The sequence below is a fragment of the Lepisosteus oculatus genome, chromosome 4, assembly GCF_040954835.1.
Source record: "Lepisosteus oculatus isolate fLepOcu1 chromosome 4, fLepOcu1.hap2, whole genome shotgun sequence".
Taxonomy (NCBI): Eukaryota; Metazoa; Chordata; class Actinopteri; order Semionotiformes; family Lepisosteidae; genus Lepisosteus; species Lepisosteus oculatus.
In genome coordinates this window covers 19,749,412-19,771,491 of record NC_090699.1, presented here as the reverse complement: position 1 = coordinate 19,771,491, position 22,080 = coordinate 19,749,412, and the positions used below count along the sequence as shown (strand labels likewise).

The window sequence follows — 22,080 nt, the reverse complement described above, 5'->3', positions numbered from 1 at the left end:
TCTCATCCTAAATCTGTAAGCGTTTACAGAACTGTCCTATATGTATTGCCCCTATTCTTGCAGTAATGTTGTAATCCAGAGGTAGCCACAAACTGGATATTCAAATCCATTCCAGTGCAGGGCTTTCATACAACAAGCTTATTAATTATGTCTACATTATCAAACAATTAATCAATTAATAAGAAGATTGTGCCAAAATCCAGTATCAGAATGGAGTGGAAAATTACCCATGCTGTACAGCATTTCTTGTAAGGATTCTTCAATTCCTCAAAGAGTATCAGTTGACACATAAAATTACATATTTTGCAGTATAACAGATCAATTTGTCGATGCTAACACAGACTAAAGCATACATTTTGTTAAACCACTTACTTTTATAAAATCAGTAAGAAAAAAAAAACATACTAAGAAGGAAATAAATGACCGGATGGAACAAAGACACTAATAAGATGACCAATAGAAAACCAAAAGGCAAAGCATTAACTTTAATTATGTCAAATGTACATTTTTACATGCAGCATTTATATTTGTTCAGTCAATACTCAGCAAGTCACGAATGCAATTTAATTTAGTTATGCCCACTACGGTAAAGAACAGGGCCCAGTGTTTAATAAATACAGCCTCCCTGTTTTGCTGAAAATGTATTTTTAAACAAACAGCAGCAGCCTGTCTTAAACAGCATTCAACAGTCAAAGAGCAGCATCAATAGATAGGATGCCAGTGCTGTACAGAAATAAAACACAGTGGTTGGCACAGTAAAACATTAGGAATTTAGTTTGTTAAAATGTTTCTTGTTAAAGTCCAAGCTGTTTTGCTCTACCCCAGCTGCTCTAGGGGTGCTGTATAAATGGCTGACCCTGTGCTCTGACCCCAGGCTTCTCTCTCCTTGTCTGTGTGTCTCCTGGAGAGCAAGCTGGGGTATGCAAAAAGAATGGGGTATGCCAATAAAGTGATCTCTACCTAAACCTGACAAGGGAGTCAAATTCTCAAACCACAAGATAGGGTGCTTTGCTTGTTCCAGTTTAAAACTTAGATTTCCTATTGTGACAGGCAAGTAATTGAAGCTACGGAAGAGCGATCATTAAAGGTTAGGGAAACCTTTCCCTGTATCCTTTGCTAGGTTTTTACATAAGATCATGCTCCAGCTGTACATGAAAACAACCGTTTAAAAGGATTGCTACTTTCTACAGTAAATGTCTTTTGGTATTAATGCACAATAACACTTAAGTTTGCTTTCTATGTTGAAATGAGACACCATGTGAGCAAGCCACCAGTTATACTTTGACATTTGTGCTTATTAACATAGGAAATAATGGTTCTCTCCCTAAGCATTGGTAACTTTATTGCATTTTATACAAAAATGAAGGCGTGCATTCTTATCAGCAACTGCCTTTGCTCTTAAAAATAACATTAAGCAAATTCCTAGAAGACAACTACATTAAAATGAAAAAATATAATGAAGTGAAAAAACTCCATGCAACTCCATACTGAATGATCAAAAAAGAATCCAAATGTTAGGTTTATCCAATGTTGAATAAACACCAAATTATAAAAATGGGATCTTTAAAGCTTGTGAAAGTAAGTTAATTTTACGTTTCACAAGAAATGCTGAATTGACCAATATAAAGACATCTCTAGAAAATAGAGGAGTCTTGAAAATTATTTTCAACATCACTACTAACCTCTTAGCCATCTCATAGATTTACTGGCAATGAAGGTGTGGCAAATGATTACTTAAACCCTCAAAATATCGGGTCAAGAAATGCTTATGTATTCTAGAAGGACCATATTATTACTGAATGTTTCAGAAATTAGGGTATTTTTAAGATCTTCATTACAAATAGGCACTCTAAACTTAAATCCAATGATCCCGTTCTCACATACTGTAACTGAAAAAGATTCTAGAAAACAACTGCACATGTGTCAAATTATCTAATGAATTTAATTTAATAAAAATGAATAACGGCACAATTCACAATGCTAATATTTTTAGAAAAGTCACAAAATTCTATGTGGCACTGGATTCCCAAAAATACACCAATGCTGAAAAAAATCTAGGGATGTCATTTAGCACCGTGAATGGTCTTCGAAGCCCTCATACCTGCTGGTTTTCATTACAGATGATTTTAGTTACTTAATTGGATGCTTGATTGGAGCATTTGCTCTGGATTTTTATATTCTTATGAAAGGCAATAGTTTCCAACAAGTTTAAGAGCTGAGAAACAGTTTAAATTCATCCTATTGTTATGTCAATTACGTGCTTAATTACTTAACTGAGAACTGAAATAAACCCCAGCAGGTGTGTGCGCATCCAGGACCAGGACTGGAGTGTACCTAGAGTGAGGGTATGATAATACCTAGGGTACCCATTCAGCCGGGTATTAGGACACAACTGAGTTATGGACTGGAGGACCTATAAACTGAAATAAACTGTTCATCATCTGCTCTTCCTTCTGAGGGCTTTGCAGGCCTCCTCTCACTGTTCCCTTAGCTCATCAAAGGCTAAAAGATAAAGCGGTGAAATAAAGACCTGTCATCTACAAAGTATTTTAAATTAATTTAACTGAGGAGCATGAATACATTTAGCTTTTTTCCTGAAACTGAACTCTACTGAAATCATAAGCAAACTTTACAGTTAGACTTTCAACATAAAAGACATCAAACTTGTCATAATGCTTATGCACATTCTAACAATATCAATTTACAAGTTAAACTGTACCATATAGAGTGTAATAAACAGTTTTAAAAAAGCCCAGACGTGAACAATGAGGGCATGCCATAAGACGGTATATAAATGTTACAAAATACCAATTAACAAAAATGCATATCCTAGAATTAATCAGCAATAATTTAACTTAAACCTATTAAGCCCCCCAAAAATTCAAAATGCCACAAACTTTCCTTCAGTTATAAAACACTCATATATACAAGCATTTTCAGTCATCTCTGCTCAGTGCATCACTTACAAATATACTGTATATTTGTGTTCTGTTTCCAATAAGCCTTCTTTGCTTTAGACTAAAATCTCTTATGTAATAAGAGAATAACACAGAAAAAACAGTACAGGTATCCCTAGATTAATAAGTAATTGGTTTCAGCAAATTCCAATGCATTTATCAGCTGCTTTAATGACAGCCTACCCTGGGTCTGTTATCCATCCATGACTACATCACAGAATCCTTACAGGGTGACAGTCAATTTTCATTTAAACAATTTACATCTATACCAAACAAACTTAAAAGTTATTTTAACTCAGCCGAACAAGTTACAGACATCCCAAATATGGAACACAGCATTAATTGTCACACATGATAAAGAGTGCCCTGCAATGTGTCAAGCTGGACACAAGCAAAGAGGATACAGAAGAGGAAAAAGGGATGCATTCATTTCCCTTTTGTGAATCAAGGGATACCTGTAAAGAAATGCAGTATCTAACATTCAGCAGCTGTAATATAATCTGTACATACCTAAAGATGTCTGACCACTCTGGAGCAACCAGCTGAGTATATTTATTTAATGAGTAGAAAGTTAACATCTTTGTGTACCTGGAGCGAAGAACTCACGCTTAATTATTATCAGGGAGCTGTAGGTGTACAAATGCACCACTACTGTATATCAAAGGCATAATGCTGTGCCAACACATCCACACAGTCAGGGAAGACTTCCAAATCAGCATTACATTATACAAAGGCCATGAATGACCTAAAACCTTTCACATGTTGCAGGGTAACATAAAATAATTTTGGGGGAAAATTGGACTTGTATTTGGACATTTTTTGCCCAAATCAAAAATGTCCTTAATGACCTTAAAAAGACTGAAAGAGGCTATATGAATTACACAGGCTGCAGAATACCAAGTTACAAATGGGTTCCAACTCAACAGAACTGATTTTTTGGTGAGGTCAAAACTGCTTAATGCTCTTCAGCTATGAAATCAAGTAAGAGGCCAATGTTTTGTGAAAGGACTCTAAGACAGACATCCCTGACCTCACTCCTTGATGGCTACAATTGTGCTGTTTACTATTTCTCGTCACATCATTAACAGCTCACGAGGAGGAGGAAAACAACAGCCTAAATGAGGTGCAATTTGAGGTGCAGAGTCTTAAAGAGCAAGAATGGAGATCACTCATTCTACCAAATCTGAGAACAATAAAATGATTTCATTATGTTTGAAACACTTTTCCAAGATAATGCCCTCACTCAATCTGGCAAGTGTGTTTCCAATTTGGAATATTTTACTCAACTGCTGATATACTTTAGTTCAATTCAGTATTACCCATCTTTAGCTGTAGTGATTAAATTATTCCCATCACCCCGGGTTAAATTTCTTCATATATGCAATGTTCAATATTAAATGTCTCAAAGATTGGAAACCTTTTCATTCTTCCAAAATCATTTTATGGAAACAGAAACAGGTAGGAGAATCCACAGTAACAATTAAGTTCTGACAATGAAGGCAAACTGGAGGACAGACAAAAGATTCCAAGGTGTCAGAGCAATTCCATGCAATACTGGCTCCGGAGTTCACACAGATACTGCCGACTTCAGTCTCTCCTGCAGAAAACACATCCAAAAAGTCCCTTCAAGAAGCCACTAACTGAAAACATGATCGTATCGTCCTTTTATCATGAGGTTTAACAGAGGGCCAACCTGAAGAAAAAAAAAACAATTTTATTGATCTCAAAATATGTAGAAATCCACAGAGTGCATAAATGCCACATTTCTTTATTTGAAAAAACATGGTCTAAGATGTATTTCAATATGGCACACCCTTTTAGTTTCTTTTGCATGATCTATTATCTTTTTCACATTTGCAAAAAATACTGTGGAGTTTGACTTTAAGTTCTAGAACAAGGCTGTCAAACATTGTCAAGTATATTTGTTGAGCCCACAGGTCAGTTGCAGTTAAGAGACCTCAACAAGTATTCAGTTCAAGTCTTGTTTGAGCCTGTATACTCCATGCACAAAACAGGTACATTTGGTGGCATTACTGTAACAGTCTTGCATTCACTGTGTGCTCTATGGTCTGACTCATTTAATCAGTTGTCATGCACTTGTTTGAAAAGGCCACAGAATTAGCGCGTGAGGGATGTTTCTTGGCGTGATAGCAGTGGGAGAGAAACTGACATCACCTGACCTGTTCACACAAGTCACCCAAACTTCTCCAAGCAATAGATGATACTTTAATATTGCAATCTATTGCAATAGATGATACTTTAATATAGTAATGAGGGCTTAGTACTTCTGAGGTTTATAGGGAGGAATTCAATTTTATATTCATTTATATGAATTAGAAATGTTTGTATTTCTTAGTAGAACATACTTTCTTTGTATCATATGTAGCCGTTGCCAAAGAGCAATAGCTGTATTCGTACATTTTCTGCTGTTTTTACACTGATCTCTAGCACTGTTCTGCATTTTCTATTGTTTTACACAATATTCATCTTAGATTTTGCCAGTTCTGTTTTCCAGTAAAATACATAACTTTTGCTGATTATGAAACAAGGTGAGCTGCTCCTCATTTATCAAATGGCTTTGTTAGTCCTTCAAGCAGATGATTGTAGTAACTAATTCTACACTTTGTACATTTCAGTCTGCAATTTACCAACTGATATAGACCCCTCCCTCACATCTACAAAGGTAAATCATTCCTCAGAAACTATTCAGAATGAGAAATGTTGTATAATGAAAATTAAGTTCCCATTACTTTCTATGTAAAATTCATACTCACACACAAGATCCTGAAAATCTCCCAATACTATTCAGTTACCATAAGGGGATTCATTTTCAAAATAAAAACATTACTGTATATTTATCAATGATATTTAGAAGATTTAACATAGTACATTAGCTTATGACAAAATATGTACAAATTGTATATTGGTGAATTGCACATTGCAAGCAAGTTGAAGGCAACAGAAAGCAACACAAATGTCTCTCAACTGCTCATCTTCTTCAGTCCTTTTCAGTCACATTTTACAGACAAGAGAAATGTTTTAATTATTTTCTTTGCCTTTTGACAATATTATGTTTAATACAAGTATGCATCATCTTTGTAGTGAACATTACTTCATTCAGATGAAAAAGGGTATTAAAATACATGCTTTAGTGTAGCACAAATTCATAAATCAAGCATTTGTGAGGTACAGATGTATATAGTTGCTCATTTAATTTGGCCTGACAGATTTACAAAATACAAATAACCACAACTACAGTATTATACTTCTATAAAATATACAAGACATAAATAAAACAATGATACTGTATATATGATATCATCTATTCTATATTTTAAATCTCCATGGTTAATAATACAAAAACAACATACAGTACCACACTCAGAGGGTAACATCCTTCTAAATTGTAATCTAGTGGAGATGCAATTCAAAGGAGATATTTTGTTGTGAATACCAAAACACTGCAAAGACATAATACCTTGTAATGAATGTGCCTGCTATTTTGATCATTTATGGTATGTCTGGCTTGCATAAATTACATTTAAATGAAATTAAGACTGACATCAGATCAGCAGATCAGGTTGATACCCCTGGCTTAGAAAGTTAGCATTAATTAAACATGTAAAGAACCCTAGGTTAATTTGAATGAAGGCCGCCTGATTTGCACAGCTTAGATGTTCCTGTAAAACGTGCTTGAACTTGATCTTATAAACCACTAGTACATGTCAGTTAACTAGACCTTTTGCATATGTAAATCCTTCTATTTCTTGGACATGTCAGCTGTACCTCATGAGGATCCCCCAGAGCTTCTCCCAGCATCTTCTCTATATTCCTCATGATAGCCACCTTCTGATGAGCCTTCAGTGGATACTCTATCCTTTTTGGGGTAGGCGCACCCTAAGAAAAACAAAACCAGTAAAAGTTCTAGGAGTCTAAACTAAAAACCCCCAACTCACAAATATCAGTATTTTTTCATTTCATATAGATAGTTAAGCTTTTCACTTCAAAGAAGTACAGTACATTGTCTTGTTTAGTTTTGACAATTTGTACACTGCAGATACGAAAAGTAAATATGCACACAGTTTGTGCATGACATGAGCACCTATGCTAATTCTCCCCAAATCAAATCCCATGCGATACATCAAAATAGTCTTACTAGAAATGTTTTCACAACTAACTCTGCAAAGGATGAAACACAGCTGTACATGTGGATTAATACGCTTGGATTGACAATACAAATGAGGCTTGTAAAATTCAATATTTCATTTTATTATTTTGCTTCATACCTTGTACCAGAAGTTTACTGTGATGGTTGTTCCTCCATTTAGCAGCGACTCAATGTGATGCCACCTAAAACATTAAAAAAAAACAATGATTATTGTTAAAACAAAATGACTTGTATATTACGATAAATATTGTGCACCCCCTGTGTTCTGAAGAATTGAACTAATAGGTATTCCTTGGCTGTAATATGCTTATATACAGTACATGTTTTAACATTTCTAAAAAGCAGATCAGAAATAGTTCAATAGTGATGAACAGACTAACAAATGCTGCCAAGTTCTAGGTGATATCCTAGCCCAACAGAAATCTGTCCAAGTTGAAACAGACCCTTATTTAAAAAAATAATAATTTACTTTTTAATTTCAGGCTACATGTGCTGATCATAATCTGCAAGAGCTCCCATTGTGAGCGCAGCCCCTCTCAGGTCAACAAAGAGAGAAACAGAATCTAAATGAACACGAGAGCAGCCATGGAGAACAGGAAGAAGCGGCATCTCAGTACGAACTTCTAAATATTAAGCAGCTGGTTGGCAACATCCTCTCTTCTATTTGCTGAAGAAGTCGAGAGCTACTGGTCTGGAAGAAGGGGTTGTCACAGCTGGATCAGTCTCTGACAGCCTCGCAGCAGAGTGGGAGGCAGGGGAGACTTGTCAGCTGGCACAGCAGTGTTGCTGCTCCATTGGCAAACAGCCAGCCCACCGAGTGTTTCTACATCCTGAGCCTGTATATTCCGTTGGAGTCCATTAGGTTTAGTACTGCTGTTATGGCCGCATTATCCTGTGCAGAATACAGCAGGTTGCACGAGCTGATCCAGAACATTTATAAATATCTAAAAAGCTCTGAAACAGTGCGTAATAGGCCACAAAGCAGAAATGTCAGGAAAACGTGTCTTTTAAAGATTCATTCATTAAAGGCATGATCGTTTAAACCTGAAACAGAAAATTGTAAATGACATTTTGTGGATTTATTCTTATAGGCTATATATATATATTAACACAGACTATAAAAAAGTGCCTCCTTTGTTCTGGGTGGCACTAAGTGGCTAATCCTGAAGACTAGTACTGTTTTTAAGCACCTCATGTCCCACAGTCACTGCGCTATTAGATGGGCCAATAGTGAAAACTCAAACAGCCTTGTTCTGGGAGCTGTAAGTGACGTAAGTTTCTATCCATCATTCTTCAACCTGCTTTATACAATTCAGGGACACAGGAGAGCCCATCTCGGCAAGCAACGGACACAAGGCAGGAGACCCCCTAGACAGGACACCAGTCCACAATGAACACACCGACACAAACGTACACACTCACACCAGGGCCAGTCTTACAGAAGCCAGTTAACCTACCAGTATGGCTTCATACTGTGGGAGGAAACCAGAGCACCTGGAGAAAACCCATGCAAGCACTGGGAGAACATCCAAACTCGACACAGGAATTGAACCCTGGGGCTCGCAAGGCAGCACTGCTAACCACTGTACTACCATGCCACATATTACAAAAGTAATCAATTCAATACAAAATTAAACCACATTAGAACTGTTCTCTCACCAGTACATTGGGATATACAGCACATCTCCTGGGCCAACTACAGTCTCATAGCCAATGACATTTTTGAAATTAGGAAACTTTTCATAGTCAGGGTTTTCAAAATCAACCTAGAAAGACAAAAACAATATTAAAGCAATAATGTTGCTTTTTCTAAATGTTGCATTATTTTTAGCACTCATGCTTACATTATTTAAAACCACGTGGCTCGGGCTTCTTATGCAAAAGGTGACAACTCAGTGGGCCTTTGAACATCACTTTGATGTTTCTTTTATGTTATTTAGATTTAAATGGAAAATTCTTCTCTAGGATTTCCACTGTAATCTTAGTATTAAGCCTGGACCACAACAGCACACACAGCATGCCTGTTAATCCCAAAGAACATATGTCGCGTGCTGAAAGATGGTCTTCCGGCAGCTGGGGGAGGCCTCCTGCGAAGGTCTGGGCTTGACATTGGCAACTGGCAGGTTTGATCCAGGCCCCACCCTGCCCGAGAGCTCACCTGGCTCTGTCGGTCACATGGGTGATGAACGGGGAATGGGTACAGCCTGTCGAACTGATCAGGAGGGAAGAGTATGCATCTCTTGTAACCCTTAATTTGTGCAAAAAAGTTCTGTTGCTCATCATAATGGGCTGGGGTCACATTTCCTACAAAGAACAAGAGAGAAAATTACAACCCAACTCCTTCCACGCACCAGGGTGTTGAATTTACACAGTATTCACTTTTAATGACGCAATTTTCAGCACATCTGGACCCAACAAATAAATATCCTGATAAGCTGGATCAGAGTAAATGATTAAATTATTTAAAAAACGTAATTATAAAAGATGGCTCATTCTTCAATACAATATAGAAATGTGTCATTCACAATGCACACAGAAGTGACAAAATGCAAGACCTGCCGTTTTATGAAGCAGATCGCTACAGTCCAGAAAACATGAGGAACCAGGCATTCTTGATACATCTAGGTCCTTAGCGGTCAATGACCGCTTGTATGTACAAATAGAGAAACATGATAAGACAACACCAAAAGGACCATGCTGCACCCAAAGTGGCAGGAAGCACCGTCCCTACCTTCCATGCCTATGAGAAGCAGGTTTGATGTCAGCTGCCCCCAGTTTCGCTTAGCTTGCTGCTTGTTAATCCAATTCCAGTTAAAGCCCAGGAAATCCACCACTATTTTCCGTCCTACTGTGTCGTTCAGCGTCTGCTGCAAATAAACCCTGAAATTAGAGAAAGGTTACAACTCAGCATTCAAGCTTTCTACTGCAACTATTTTAGCAGTTTATTTAAATGACTGGACCACTTATGCTTATATAATGATCATAAAAGCTAACGCATAGAGCTACAGTTCTTGTTCCACTCCCCTTCACAGCTGGCTTTCAACCTCCTCCAAACGGGTCTTCACTGACCCTTGCCTCTGCTTACTGCCCATTGCTTTGTTCACAAGATGAGCAAACTTGTATTTGCTCTACTGCTGGATTATCACAAATGCATTCTCCAGATATCTTATCTAAGATGTTTCAGCATCAGCCACTTCCCATACATAAAGTACTTAAACAAAAACCCATACAAATAATTCAAGATAAGTGCCAAGGCTGAGAAGTCAGTATTGGGGGAATCGTGTGTATGGCATGGTGGTTGGGACCCAAAGTAGCTATCCAAACTGCTTGAATACACGGTCATGTCCAAAAAAGCATTTTCAATTCATGAAATATGACCAAACACATTCTACTGACTGACACACCTGCAGAAAAACTCTCATGATACTTTTGCATATTGGTCTGCTTGGATCCTCACTTCATACAATGTTCCTTGACCAGGAATGTTTGTGCTGTTTAAGTACTGAACTTTGATTCTTGACTTCTAGAACTGCAAAGCTCTTCCAATAATCCACAGCACTTTTCCCCCAGTTGTTAACTCTCTTAATGTTTTTAATTAAAAGCAACAAAAATAATTGTTCAGCTTCTCACAGTGAATGGTTTCCCAGCACATCGGACTGCAAATGCAACATTTATGGTCTCTTATCCATCAACCTGTGGTACAGTTTTAGCAGAAGTGCTCCACTGTGGCAGGAGAGGGCCATGCTAGTGGACCATTTCCCTGCCACCTCCGGTAATTCAAGGGAACAAAATGAAGGAACACCAAAAATAATTTTCAGTTCCACTCACTGGTAAATTACCTTTCATCTCCTCCTGCTTTTTCCATCTCATCCATCTTGTCCACAAACTCTTGAAATTTCATTTCCACGCGTCTCGACTTGGGAGCGAAGTTCTCAAAGTTTGACATTTTCTTTTCGTCGTAGTACAGGAATTTGTGGGTTTGCGCGATATACACAGAAAAATCTCCCCCTCCTATGTTCTCCTGCAGGTAGTTTAAGTCCCATTTGAGTGCCGGATAGACAAGGTCGGTGTCTGTTAGGACAACTGGTTCCTGTGAAAAAACATTTTTTGTTTAAATGCAAAAAAACAAAAGAGAAACCAACAAGAAATTAAATATACTAGCCACTGTAAAGTAATCTGTAATTTTAGAGTCATAAACATCTTTGCTTCACTCGATTAACAAGGACCTCTTTCTCACTTTAGAATAAGGTGAATCTATATATTTTCACTAATGCAGACACTTTGTACCAGATTTATGAAAGTACTAATCAATGGCTTAAGAAATCTACAGGAAAGCTCCCTAAACATGAGAAACAAAACAGCTTACCAAACAATACTAAAAAGGCCATCACTTCTGTTTCTTGCTTACGGTTTGTCAAATTCGTTGCCACTTAAGAAAAATCCAAATTCACATTTTGAAATGGATCCAGAAACTAGCACAATATTTTGCGCATAAAATAATGTTTTGCTTTAATTTTCCTATTTCTAACACTTGGGAACGGCCTCCTAACTCCTTACTGGATCTTGATTGGGGAGCAGAAGAAAAGGGGTATAAGGTGGGGGGTCAATGGCTACTGCTCAGCCTCCTACAGGGTCCCCAGAGGACCCACACACACACAAGGCAGGACGAGACTGTTCCACCCGAGTTCAATTAGAGCCTCACACGTGAGCTGGGAGAGCAGTGTACGGAAGACCGGAGCATGACTCACGCTCCCCACATTCAGCTGCTAGGGCGCTGCAGCCTCACGTCATCAAAAGCCCTTCCACACCTACAGATGCTGCCATCTGTGCGTCACTGCGTACATCGCCCAAAGTGGTATTTGAACAGGGCCTGGAGCAGCAGGTCTCGCCAATCGGACTTTCTTTCCTCCAGTTTACGAATTGCAATTGCATATCTTCAGAGCGAGCTAAAAAAATCAACAAGGGCCCAGGGCTGCTTTTACCTGCAGCATCCCTGACAGGGATCTTTTTATAGGAAGAAGCTGCCCAGCCATGTTGTTGAAGCCCATACCCTGGTTTCTTTCAGGAAACTGCTGGATGAGATCTAACTACTAACTACCGCGAGGCTGGATGGGCTGAGCGGCCTCCTCTCGACAGTGTGTGTGAGGGGAAACTCAGGGACGGTCAGGGACAGTGTGCTAGACAGAGGAAAACTGCTACATGTTTCTCATCCCTCAGCAGCAAGCGTCTTCACTCCTCTGTGAATGGAAACAGACATTTGTAAAGCTGCCTTTGAGGATTTCTAAAAGAAATCCCCTTCCCCGGGATAAACGTTAATGACATTAGTTTCCTCCTCACCAAACAAAACTTGTCACACATTACTACACAACACATCTTCTGGGATCCAAGATCTTAAGACAAACAAGTGAGGGCTGGAGAGAAAAAAAAACGTTTTTCAAAGGGTGGGATTTTATTTTATTATTCAGTCCTACTTTATAGTACTGTAGGAATAAGTCAGTTAGGGATGGAGAGAAATAAAATAGACATTTCAAATCAAAATTCTTCCTAAAAGCAGGCTGATAGCAGATTTTTTAAAGAATAAAGAAGAACACCACTGCCAGCTCATTCAACAGTAATACCCCTTCAGATTCACAAAGACAGTTTTCAGTCTGTATTCAAACATCGTCGTTTACATTCATGAAAAAGAAACCCCGAACTAGCAATAAGGTAACAGAACCTCTGTGATACGATTTAATGCTTGCGTTTTTGTTTCCAGATTTGAAAATCAGGTGAACCATATATTTAAGCATTTTGATAGGCTGCTTTATGTAAGAAGCCGCGTCCTTTATAAAATAACAGCACTTTAAGTTTAGAACAACTCCCGCGCACCTGTTGTGACCTAAACTAGCAACTGGAGAAGGCTGGCCCCACGCGCACCATGAATAAGTAACCATTCTGGCACGCGGCAGGGATGATGCTTTCTCGAGCACTGTGCTACGTGACAGAAGGAGCGTACTCAATCTGAGCACGTGGGGCACCTCCGAGTACAGCCTGCTCCACACTCGAAACTATCAGCTCCAACCGCAGACCTGCAGGGTAGTTGCGAGACAGAGTAGGAAGCAGGAAAAAAAAAATTGAACATAATCTTCGTGTGCAGAAAATGTAACGCGCAGGCTTGCATTAAAAAAATCACGGCTTGCAAAATAACGCCTTTCGAACGAAGCCTGTTATCGGTTAAAGTGTAGCAGTTCATTCAGGCTCCTCCAGACCATAAGGACGAGGCAACTCGCCGAGATGGCGAAATATTTTTTTGCGACACAGCCCAGCTTTAAAACTGATTCCGACAATGTAACGCAATATTAACGTGTCACGCTGTTGTACCCAAAAGGAAAAAAAAATCTTGTGTTGAAATCCTAATAATATATTATAATCAGATACACAATTTCTCTAATGAACATTTATACATTTCTTAAAGTGTTAAAAACACCTCTAGTCGACAACTAACATCTTATTTGAGAATGCAGGTAATCACCGAAAACCTCACTAAGGCCATTATAGTAGAACCCAATTACCCTTAAGGCAGAAATTACACACTTGCCTCTCCAGCCATAATTTACCTATGTGTAACAGTGCGCACACACAGGTATGCACTTCTTAAATTGCAAAGATGAGGTAAAGACGTCTGGTGTATGTGAGGTCGTATGTATGCAAAGCTCAGGCATAGCAAACTCCATTTTGAAGGGACTATAGCAGCCGCAATAATCAAACAGGAACTTTGCTAGCACTGCAAACACAACCAGTCAACAAAAACACAAACACTCCAACATTTACTTGCGGATGTCAGGGCTGCTCACACCACACCAGCTGAAAAAATGGAATTCAATTTAAAAAACGAAGCCCTGCCAGCAAAGGATCTGCACAGAAACTGGGATATCGGTGCAGGTACTAGCATAGCAGGGCAACATTCACAAAGGCCACAAAGGAACCAGAAGCCCTTCTTCAGGTCTTAGCAATTTTAATCACGCTGAGAAGATGCTGTTACAGAACGGTTTGCCTGTTTTCTGAGATGCCTAGGACAACTCATTGAAGCCATTACAGTGCATCCCGATCCCAGGCATTTTGCAGATGAGGCTATACACTGAAGCCATCTTCCCAGTGGAAGTCCTGGAGTGTCAATAGGTGGGAGAGTCCCCAGCTGTCCTTTTTACAGCAGCTCCTCCTAACTTGCAAACATAAAACTCCATAGAACCGGCCCCCCCACATTTTAAGGCAGTTTACAGCTTTCCCACATGTTAATTCAAAATGAAAGACCCAATAATGGAGCCACAAGGCTGTGCAGAAGCACCATCACATTTTCTTTTAGAAATTAGAGGAGTGAGACTGAGAAGTTAACAATGTAACAGAGGAAGAAGTATATTTAGTAAATATAAATTTCTTCACCTACATCTTCTACTAATGTTATGAGAGATGGCACATTTGTCCAAATCTAATATGAAGAGAATCACATTTGAGTACGTAGGTAAAAAGTGACCACTTACACAATGTTGTGCCTATAGCCCCTACAGTGCCTCTAATGTCTTAGAAACACTGGCACAAAAAAGACATTGATATTTTGAGAATATTATTGTGATTATGAGATTAACAAGAATGTGATTACCATTAGATTCTTATGGTGTACTGCATTTACAATGTTAGTTACTACAGTTTTATGAATAAGGCCAAGGTTTCTACCAGTTACCTTCCAATTGTCATTATTAAATACAGCACCAACATTTTTTGTTTTCCACCTACTTATTGTAAAATATTCTGATCCAGTTTCAGGTTTGTCTTCTGCACTTCTACACTGTTTTATCTAGAGTCTGTTCCCTGAAGCTGATAGAAGATCAATTAAAAGGTATTTAGAAGTGAGCTCCAAAACCCGTCTATTCTGATGAATGTCTCCTGCAGTAATGGTGACTGATGTGTCTGTCTTAGAAAACACATGCTCGTTTTCTCTCTCCAGTCTTTTCTCGTATATTTAAAGAGGGACTTTACTTGGCATACAAGGAAAAAATATATTTCTATTTGACATAAAATACAATTGAAGTAACTCCTGAGAGTTTCTCCTATATTATGTGCTTAGTCTCCAAGTAACACTGTGAGAACTGTCATATGTAAGATCTCCAAGATTTTAAACATTACACACTCTTCAAGATCGTAAATAACGTGTTATACATTGTGATGACCTTAATGCATGAATGTCTTAAAATTATTTTTCTAATCTTTTATAACAAATGCCATATAACATTTCAAAATAAATGCTGGTTAGTACTTGTATTGTCTTAAGGAGCTCTAAAACACTTAAAAGAGTACTATTTATAGAACGACACCACACGTTTAACAGTCAGTCGCATCGCATTTTCTAAAAAAACTATTCTTAATTTTGGATATAGACTGTCTTCGTCAGGCAAGGACGTCAGTGTCGAATTAACACTCAGCTGGAACACAGCAGGCACAAAACCGCCGCACGCTTGGTGAAGCAGGAAACAATATTCTACATTCAAGACAATATCATCCAAAAATGAAACCACAACAAAGTCTCCTTACCTCGTTGTCTATTAGAATCTCAGCCCTGGGGTCTCTGTGGGACAGCCTGGGTATGGGCTTGGTTGGGAAGGGGTACTTGCGGAGCTGAGACTCACTCCAGCCCGAACTCTGGACCCCGGAGAATCCGGTACCACCCTCGGTACCCGCAGGATCCGCTTCAGCCACGGCAGTTGCTGCTGCCATTTCTGAGCTCCGGAGATTCAGTTTTTTTTTTCACTTTGACACCCGTTCTTTCGGTAGGAAATACAACAAAACCAGATGATATCGGACTCTGTTACTTAATGCGTAGTCATTTCAAACCGCACGACAATAACTGCTACATGCAGAAGGTGTTTCCACCGCCGCAGCGCCAGGCAGGGAGACTGTAAACACACACACTGGCTGCCAAAGAATCTGAAACCTGTAAGACAGGCCGCTCTGCGAGGGGCGCGCCAGCAGGACAGCGCCGTCTACCGGCGGGAGGGAAAATATACACTGATCCCGCTTCCCCGCATTGTGATAATTGTTGTCATTTCTAGTTTGGAATATAGTAAGTTTTTTTAAAAAAAAGAATTAAATCGTCTAGGGCACAGAAATTGTGATCGAATGGAAATACCACTTCTTAGATATTTTTATTGACTGTAGGATTACCTCAAGTGTTTTGAGTAATAGCACCATCTGAGGAGTGGTGGCAGTATGGTGCCAGGAGAACAACCTCTCTCTGAACATCAGTAAGACTAAGGAGATGATTGTGGACTATAGGAAACATCAGGGTGGAGACCACACACCTATTCACATCAATGAGACTGCAGTGGAGAGGATCAGCAGCTTTAAGTTCCTGGGAGTTAACATCTCAGAGGATTTAACCTGGACCCTCCACACCAACACCGTGGTCAAGACAGCACGGTAGCACCTATTCTTTCTCCGCAGGCTAAAGAAGTTGGGCATGCCGTCACATACTGTATCCAGGCCAACTTCTACAGGTGCACCATTGAGAGCATCCTGACTGGTTGCATCACTGCCTGGTCTGGGAGCTGCTTCGCAAGGGAACACAAAGTACTGCAGAGGGTGGTGAAGTCAGCGCAGCTCATCACCGGTTGTGAGCTACCAAACATCCAGGATATCTACTCAGCTAGATGTCTGAAGAAGGCCAGGTCCATTCTCAAGGACCCCAGTCATCCCAGTCACAAACTGTTTTCCCTCCTACCATCTGGTAAACGATACCAAAGCATTCGGTCAAAGTCCAACAGACTACGGAACAGCTTCTACCTCCAGGCAATAAGACTGCTAAATAGCCAACCTGCAGCTCCTTCAGTAAATCCCCTGTAATGGCTACATGGACACACAGTTTTCACTGTATTCAGCATAACTGCACTACATGTATATATTGCATACACCATGGACACATAGCAGCTCTACTCATATTGAGTTTTATTCAAATATCAAAAATGTAACCTCAATTTTGTGATTTTTGTGTTTTTGTGAATTTTTGTGATTTTTGTGATTCTTGTAATTTTTGTGAGCTCGCAGAAAAAGACAATTCATTGCCAGCAACTACTGCTGCACGCCGTGTTGTTGTGCATTTGATAAATAAACTTTGATTTGATTTGATCTATTGTTATCTTGAGTTGGTATCTGGAGATTATACTGTATGTTTAATAAACTGTCATCACCTGTCATTTGTCTGCATTGTAAGTGCAGTTATATATTAAACGTCATCCTTTCACTCAAATTAATAACTCTGGCCACAAGAATAATAATATTCTTTATTACGCAAATTTGATTATCAGGAGAGCAGAAATACTGTAAAAATAACACACACAGTAGTACATTTACACTTGACTGAAGTTTAGTCAAGCAGTACTTCTCTTCAGTGTTAACATTTGCAAACACACGTTTTAATGAAATATAATTCCAGATAGGCAGGGGAATTGCTGATAAACAATACCTCCCAATAAAGGTCAACCTGCTATGAACTCCCTCCCCAGTGATCTTCAGTACTGGGTTTTTTTTTAATCTTCCGTCCCTCTCAGGTTCCGTAGCCTCAGAGCTCGCGCAGGCGTAATCGGTGTTTCCGAGCTGATCAGGCAACATGGCGGCGCAGGGTGTCCGCTGGGTCCGCACCCTGTCCAAGGGGAAATGGACGGGCGTGAGTGCGCTTGTGTCCGGGGCCAGGGCAGGTGGGCTTTCCGCTTACATATCCTGCATCTGAATAACTCCTGGAATGGGGGCGTTGTTTGAACGCTCAGAAATATACAAAAGGGCATTGCTTGGGTAGAAAGGAAGAAAACATCTAACCTTGGGAAATAATTGAATCATCGAAAATAGCTCAGTTTGGTATAGATGCACTAATCTTCAGATTTTCGGTGGCCACTTTTGTGTGAGTTTGCGGGAGGTTTAAGGTCACGAACAGAAATGTGTTCTATCTTACATCTTTAATGTCGCGTTTCTGATGACGACGTGTTCCAACCTTTCCAAGTTCATCGCTTCGCTCTGTTTACATTGGCGATGTTTTGCTTTTTTTTTTGAAAGGGAAAGTATTTCCTTCTAAGTCTCAAAAATAAAAGTGTTGTTTTGGCTGTTGAGAACAATTTGGGTACACCTTCAAATATAAGTAGTATTGAACTGTTAAGGTTTAATAGTATTTCATCTTTTCAATCTAGTGGTAAATGTACCCTATAAAAAATACTGACATTTGTCTGGGTAGACATGATGATACGGGGTGAGACCTGCATGAGTGTTTAAGACGTTTTCTTGAACTATACCAATGTTCTCGTGTATTTCCACTCCAACATAAAACCCCAGATTTTTAGAAGATGTTATGAAGTTAGCAATTGACCCTTGACTTTCCATTCTGTGTTGAAACCTTTCTGCTGTTTACCGTTTGACAGCCTCTGGCGTATCTAAGGATATGCTGCCTGGACCGTACCCCAAAACCCCTGAGGAGAGGGCCGCTGCTGCCAAGAAGTACAACATGCGGGTGGAGGATTACAAGCCGTACCCCGATGATGGCATGGGGTACTGTGGTCCCTCTTTATCCACTATATGGGGAAATGCTACTTTGCCCAAGTTAGAGGTGGTGGTCGATGACCATTCACCTGCATTTATTATCAACTAAGCTTGACCGTTACCATAACCAGCTTTCCTAAAAACTAAGGTAATGTGTGATTGTGTGATTGTAACTACAGTAAAAAAAAGTGCTGTAGTTTTTTCAATTTATTTTTTCCACACAGTCTCAAACGTTAATTTTTGTGGTTCAGTTTTATGACATTAAAAAGACCAAAACTGGATACCCACCTCAAGGTGTGAAGATGTTTGCTTTCCATAGGGGAACTTTGTTAAATGCAGAACAGTTGAAACAGAGTGCATGCAGGTTTCTCCATTCTTAGGAGCATGTTCAGGAAAATACTCTGTAAGCTCATATAAATGTTGCCGGAGAGCAAAGGAACAATATTGCAATATCATTTTTCTGAGTGTGGCTTGATTTGTTTAGTTGCGGGCCCTGATTCCCATGTCATGGTGTTTGTTTTGCCTTCTGTGTAGGTTTGGTGATTATCCCAAGCTTCCCGACAGATCTCAGCACGAGAGAGATCCCTATTACACCTGGGACAACCCTGACTTCAGGAGGAACTGGGGAGAGCCGGTAAGGAGTGTGTGTCACTCGGCCTCCAGCTGGTGAGAACTCCCAGAGGGGTGTTTAAAACCTGATGTGTTCTGGCAAAAGGAAGATTTTAGGAACACTTAAAAACTTAATTGTCCATGGCAATATTGAGAAAAGTTTTTCTCTTCTTGAAATCCTCATGATAGTTTTATCTTGTTGCTATTTTTTGTAAAGCTGTGCGTACCTATGGTTTAGGTTTGTGTTAGCAGCATAAAACCTTGTGCCAGATTGTTCATCCTTATTATGATTTAACGAGTTTCCTGAAGGATACAGTGAATGTTTTGCATTTTCAGTGTTTATTTTACAATGAAATACCTTGTGAATTTCAAGTCCTTGCCTCTTCACTCTATCTCTGTGTAGTAAGCAGTGTACTCCTTGCCCTCTGAAATCCTAGCATTTTTTTGTTATTAATCATGATTATTGTAAACATTATCAACAATCTATTTTGTTGAAAATAATGTTACCTTTTAAGAACTGTTGAAAACAAATGGGCAATTAAATATCCAGCATATCCCTAAACCGCAGGACTGAAATGTGAGATAAATGGACTCTGGGATTAGTGATGACCTCACCATCACCTCTAAACTCTGCTTGAGAGATTCAGGTGAAACACTCAGTCCCCGTGACAATAAGCGAAAAGCAGCTCGGATCTTGATTGCTGTTTTAATGTTCTTAACTGGGGGGGGGGGGGAATCATGACATCTTGTTAAGATTTCAAGGAATGTAACGAGACAAAACTATAAGGACTATAAATTTGCAGCACACACAGCTCCCTTTTTACTGTTCAATACTCTCTTTTTAGTTTTGACCAAGAAGTAAATGCCTTAAGCGTAAAACTGTATTTAGTTTGGGTAAAAATATTCCATGTGAAAGCAGATTTACTTAGAATGCATTCTTTTTATTTTCGTGGTGATCTGTTTCTTTGAGGCCGCTAAGGGTGTGTGTGCTTCCTTACCAGATGCACTGGGATTTCGACATGTTCACCCGGAACCGAGTGGATACATCCCCCTTCCCGGTCCCCTGGCATACAATGTGTAAACACATCTTAGGATTTGTTGGCTTCATGCTCTTCATGTTCTGGGTTGGAGAGAAATTTCCCTGTTACCAACCTGTGGTGAGTTCGCTCTGGAGGAGCTAAAAAAATGAGATGATCAAAACTAATTTTCTTTAGGATTTACCAGGGTTCATATACAGGAGTTATATAGAGGAGGTTGGCTTTATGATCTTTTAATCGAAGGGTAATGTCCTACACTCACAAGATGAAGGAGTTGAGTCTTGGACTTTAGTCTTGAACAGAGAAGGCTGCAGGGGGACTTTATATAAAAGTATTCAAAATCCTCAAAGGCATTGACAAAATCAACTCAGTGGACATCTTCAGAAATCTTCAGAAGTGCAAGACAAACCGCAGGACACAGGCAGGAAGTATTTGAGAATGGATTTAAAGCAGAGAACGCAGGGTTATTCTTCACCGTAAGGGTTGTGGGAGTGTGGAACAAGCCATGATGTTGAAGCCGAAATCCTTTCTTTCTAGAAATGGCTGAAAAAAGTTCCTTGGATTCATCATTTATACTTTTGATTCTGTTGGGCTGACTTTGTCGATGCCTTTGAGGGAGAGGCACTGTCCACAACAATAATAAAAAGATGAGTCAGTGTAGGGCTTTCCTTGAAGCTGGGGAATGTACCTACTGTACTTTTCCTGCTGTGGACTGATAGTGACCAGACGTGCTTACAGTATTCTAGATAAGGTCTTGCCACTGCATGATTCGGTTTAAAATAACATCCCTTTAACAATTTAAATTCTACATAAGAAGGTCTATACCTGGTTTACAAACTGTCGTCATATGTTTAGTAATTCAGCTGTTTTCTGCTTTTTCAGGCTCCCAAGCAGTATCCTTACAATAACCTCTATCTGGAAAGGGGAGGGGACCCCAGCAAGGAGCCAGAAGAAGTGAAACATTATGAAATCTAGTGTTTAAACTGAGTCTGTCCGTTGTATAGAATCTTATTATGGCTGTTATTCTAATAAACTTTACTATATGAACAATGTTATTGTTATGTTTGCTTTAACTGTATACATTTAGCTCGGGCTTGTGTGTGGAGTTTGCAGGTTAGTTTCATGTTCGCCTGGGTTTTTTAAATGGCTCTGGTTTCTTTCTGTCTTCAGCGACATACTGGAGAGGTTAATAGGTGTCTCTGAGTTGTCCCTGAGTGTGTGTGCATGCCCTGTAATCAACTGGCGTTCCTTCCAGCATGTAGTCCTGCCTTGTGCCCTGTTCTTCTGGGGATACAGTGGGCTCCTGGTTTCTAGGACAATGACCGGAAATAAGGAGCTTTCTAAAGGTGGATGGACCAAGAAGCTGAAATTACACCTCCTCAATGTTCTCCTAGTGTGTTCTAATACTGTATATCATGTAAATACAAATATATGATGAAGCGGTCTTCCAAAACCCTTATTTTATCCATTCAATTGAAAGCACAATTATATGTGCCTGCATCAGTCCTGTTAAGTTCAATTCCTGTGTGGTTTACTCTACAGTAGGTATGACACAGTCACACAGCACAGGTATTTGTTAGAGTAAAAGTTTTGTTCAGCTGTAAAATGGGTTATTTTGTAATTGCTTAAGTGCACCAAAACCTTAACTCCCAGAAAGAAAAAAGGAAGAGTTGGATGTGCACTGAACACAAACCCCTGTCCTGGCTTTATAAGAATGTCTTTTAGTATCTGCCAGCAGTTATTTCTCACAGAAAAA

General features: G+C 39.4%; 2 protein-coding genes across 2 annotated transcripts; one reads left to right on the top strand and one right to left on the bottom strand.

Moving 5' to 3' along the window:
• Positions 1-466: 466 nt before the first annotated feature.
• Positions 467-16,089, bottom strand: hif1an (hypoxia inducible factor 1 subunit alpha inhibitor). Its single transcript, XM_006630351.3, has 8 exons — positions 15,691-16,089; positions 10,965-11,215; positions 9,857-10,005; positions 9,284-9,429; positions 8,785-8,891; positions 7,244-7,307; positions 6,744-6,854; positions 467-4,650 (listed from the first exon to the last, which is right to left on the bottom strand). Exons 1-8 carry the CDS (start codon positions 15,871-15,873, stop codon positions 4,594-4,596), a joined length of 1,068 nt encoding a protein of 355 aa, XP_006630414.1. The 5' UTR covers positions 15,874-16,089; the 3' UTR covers positions 467-4,593.
• Positions 16,090-17,720: 1,631 nt separating this feature from the next.
• On the top strand, positions 17,721-21,374 carry ndufb8 (NADH:ubiquinone oxidoreductase subunit B8). Its single transcript, XM_006630277.3, has 5 exons — positions 17,721-17,849; positions 18,561-18,687; positions 19,213-19,312; positions 20,289-20,444; positions 21,207-21,374. The coding sequence occupies exons 1-5, from the start codon at positions 17,762-17,764 to the stop codon at positions 21,297-21,299; spliced, it is 564 nt and encodes a 187-aa protein (XP_006630340.1). The 5' UTR covers positions 17,721-17,761; the 3' UTR covers positions 21,300-21,374.
• The last annotated feature ends 706 nt before the right edge of the window (positions 21,375-22,080 follow it).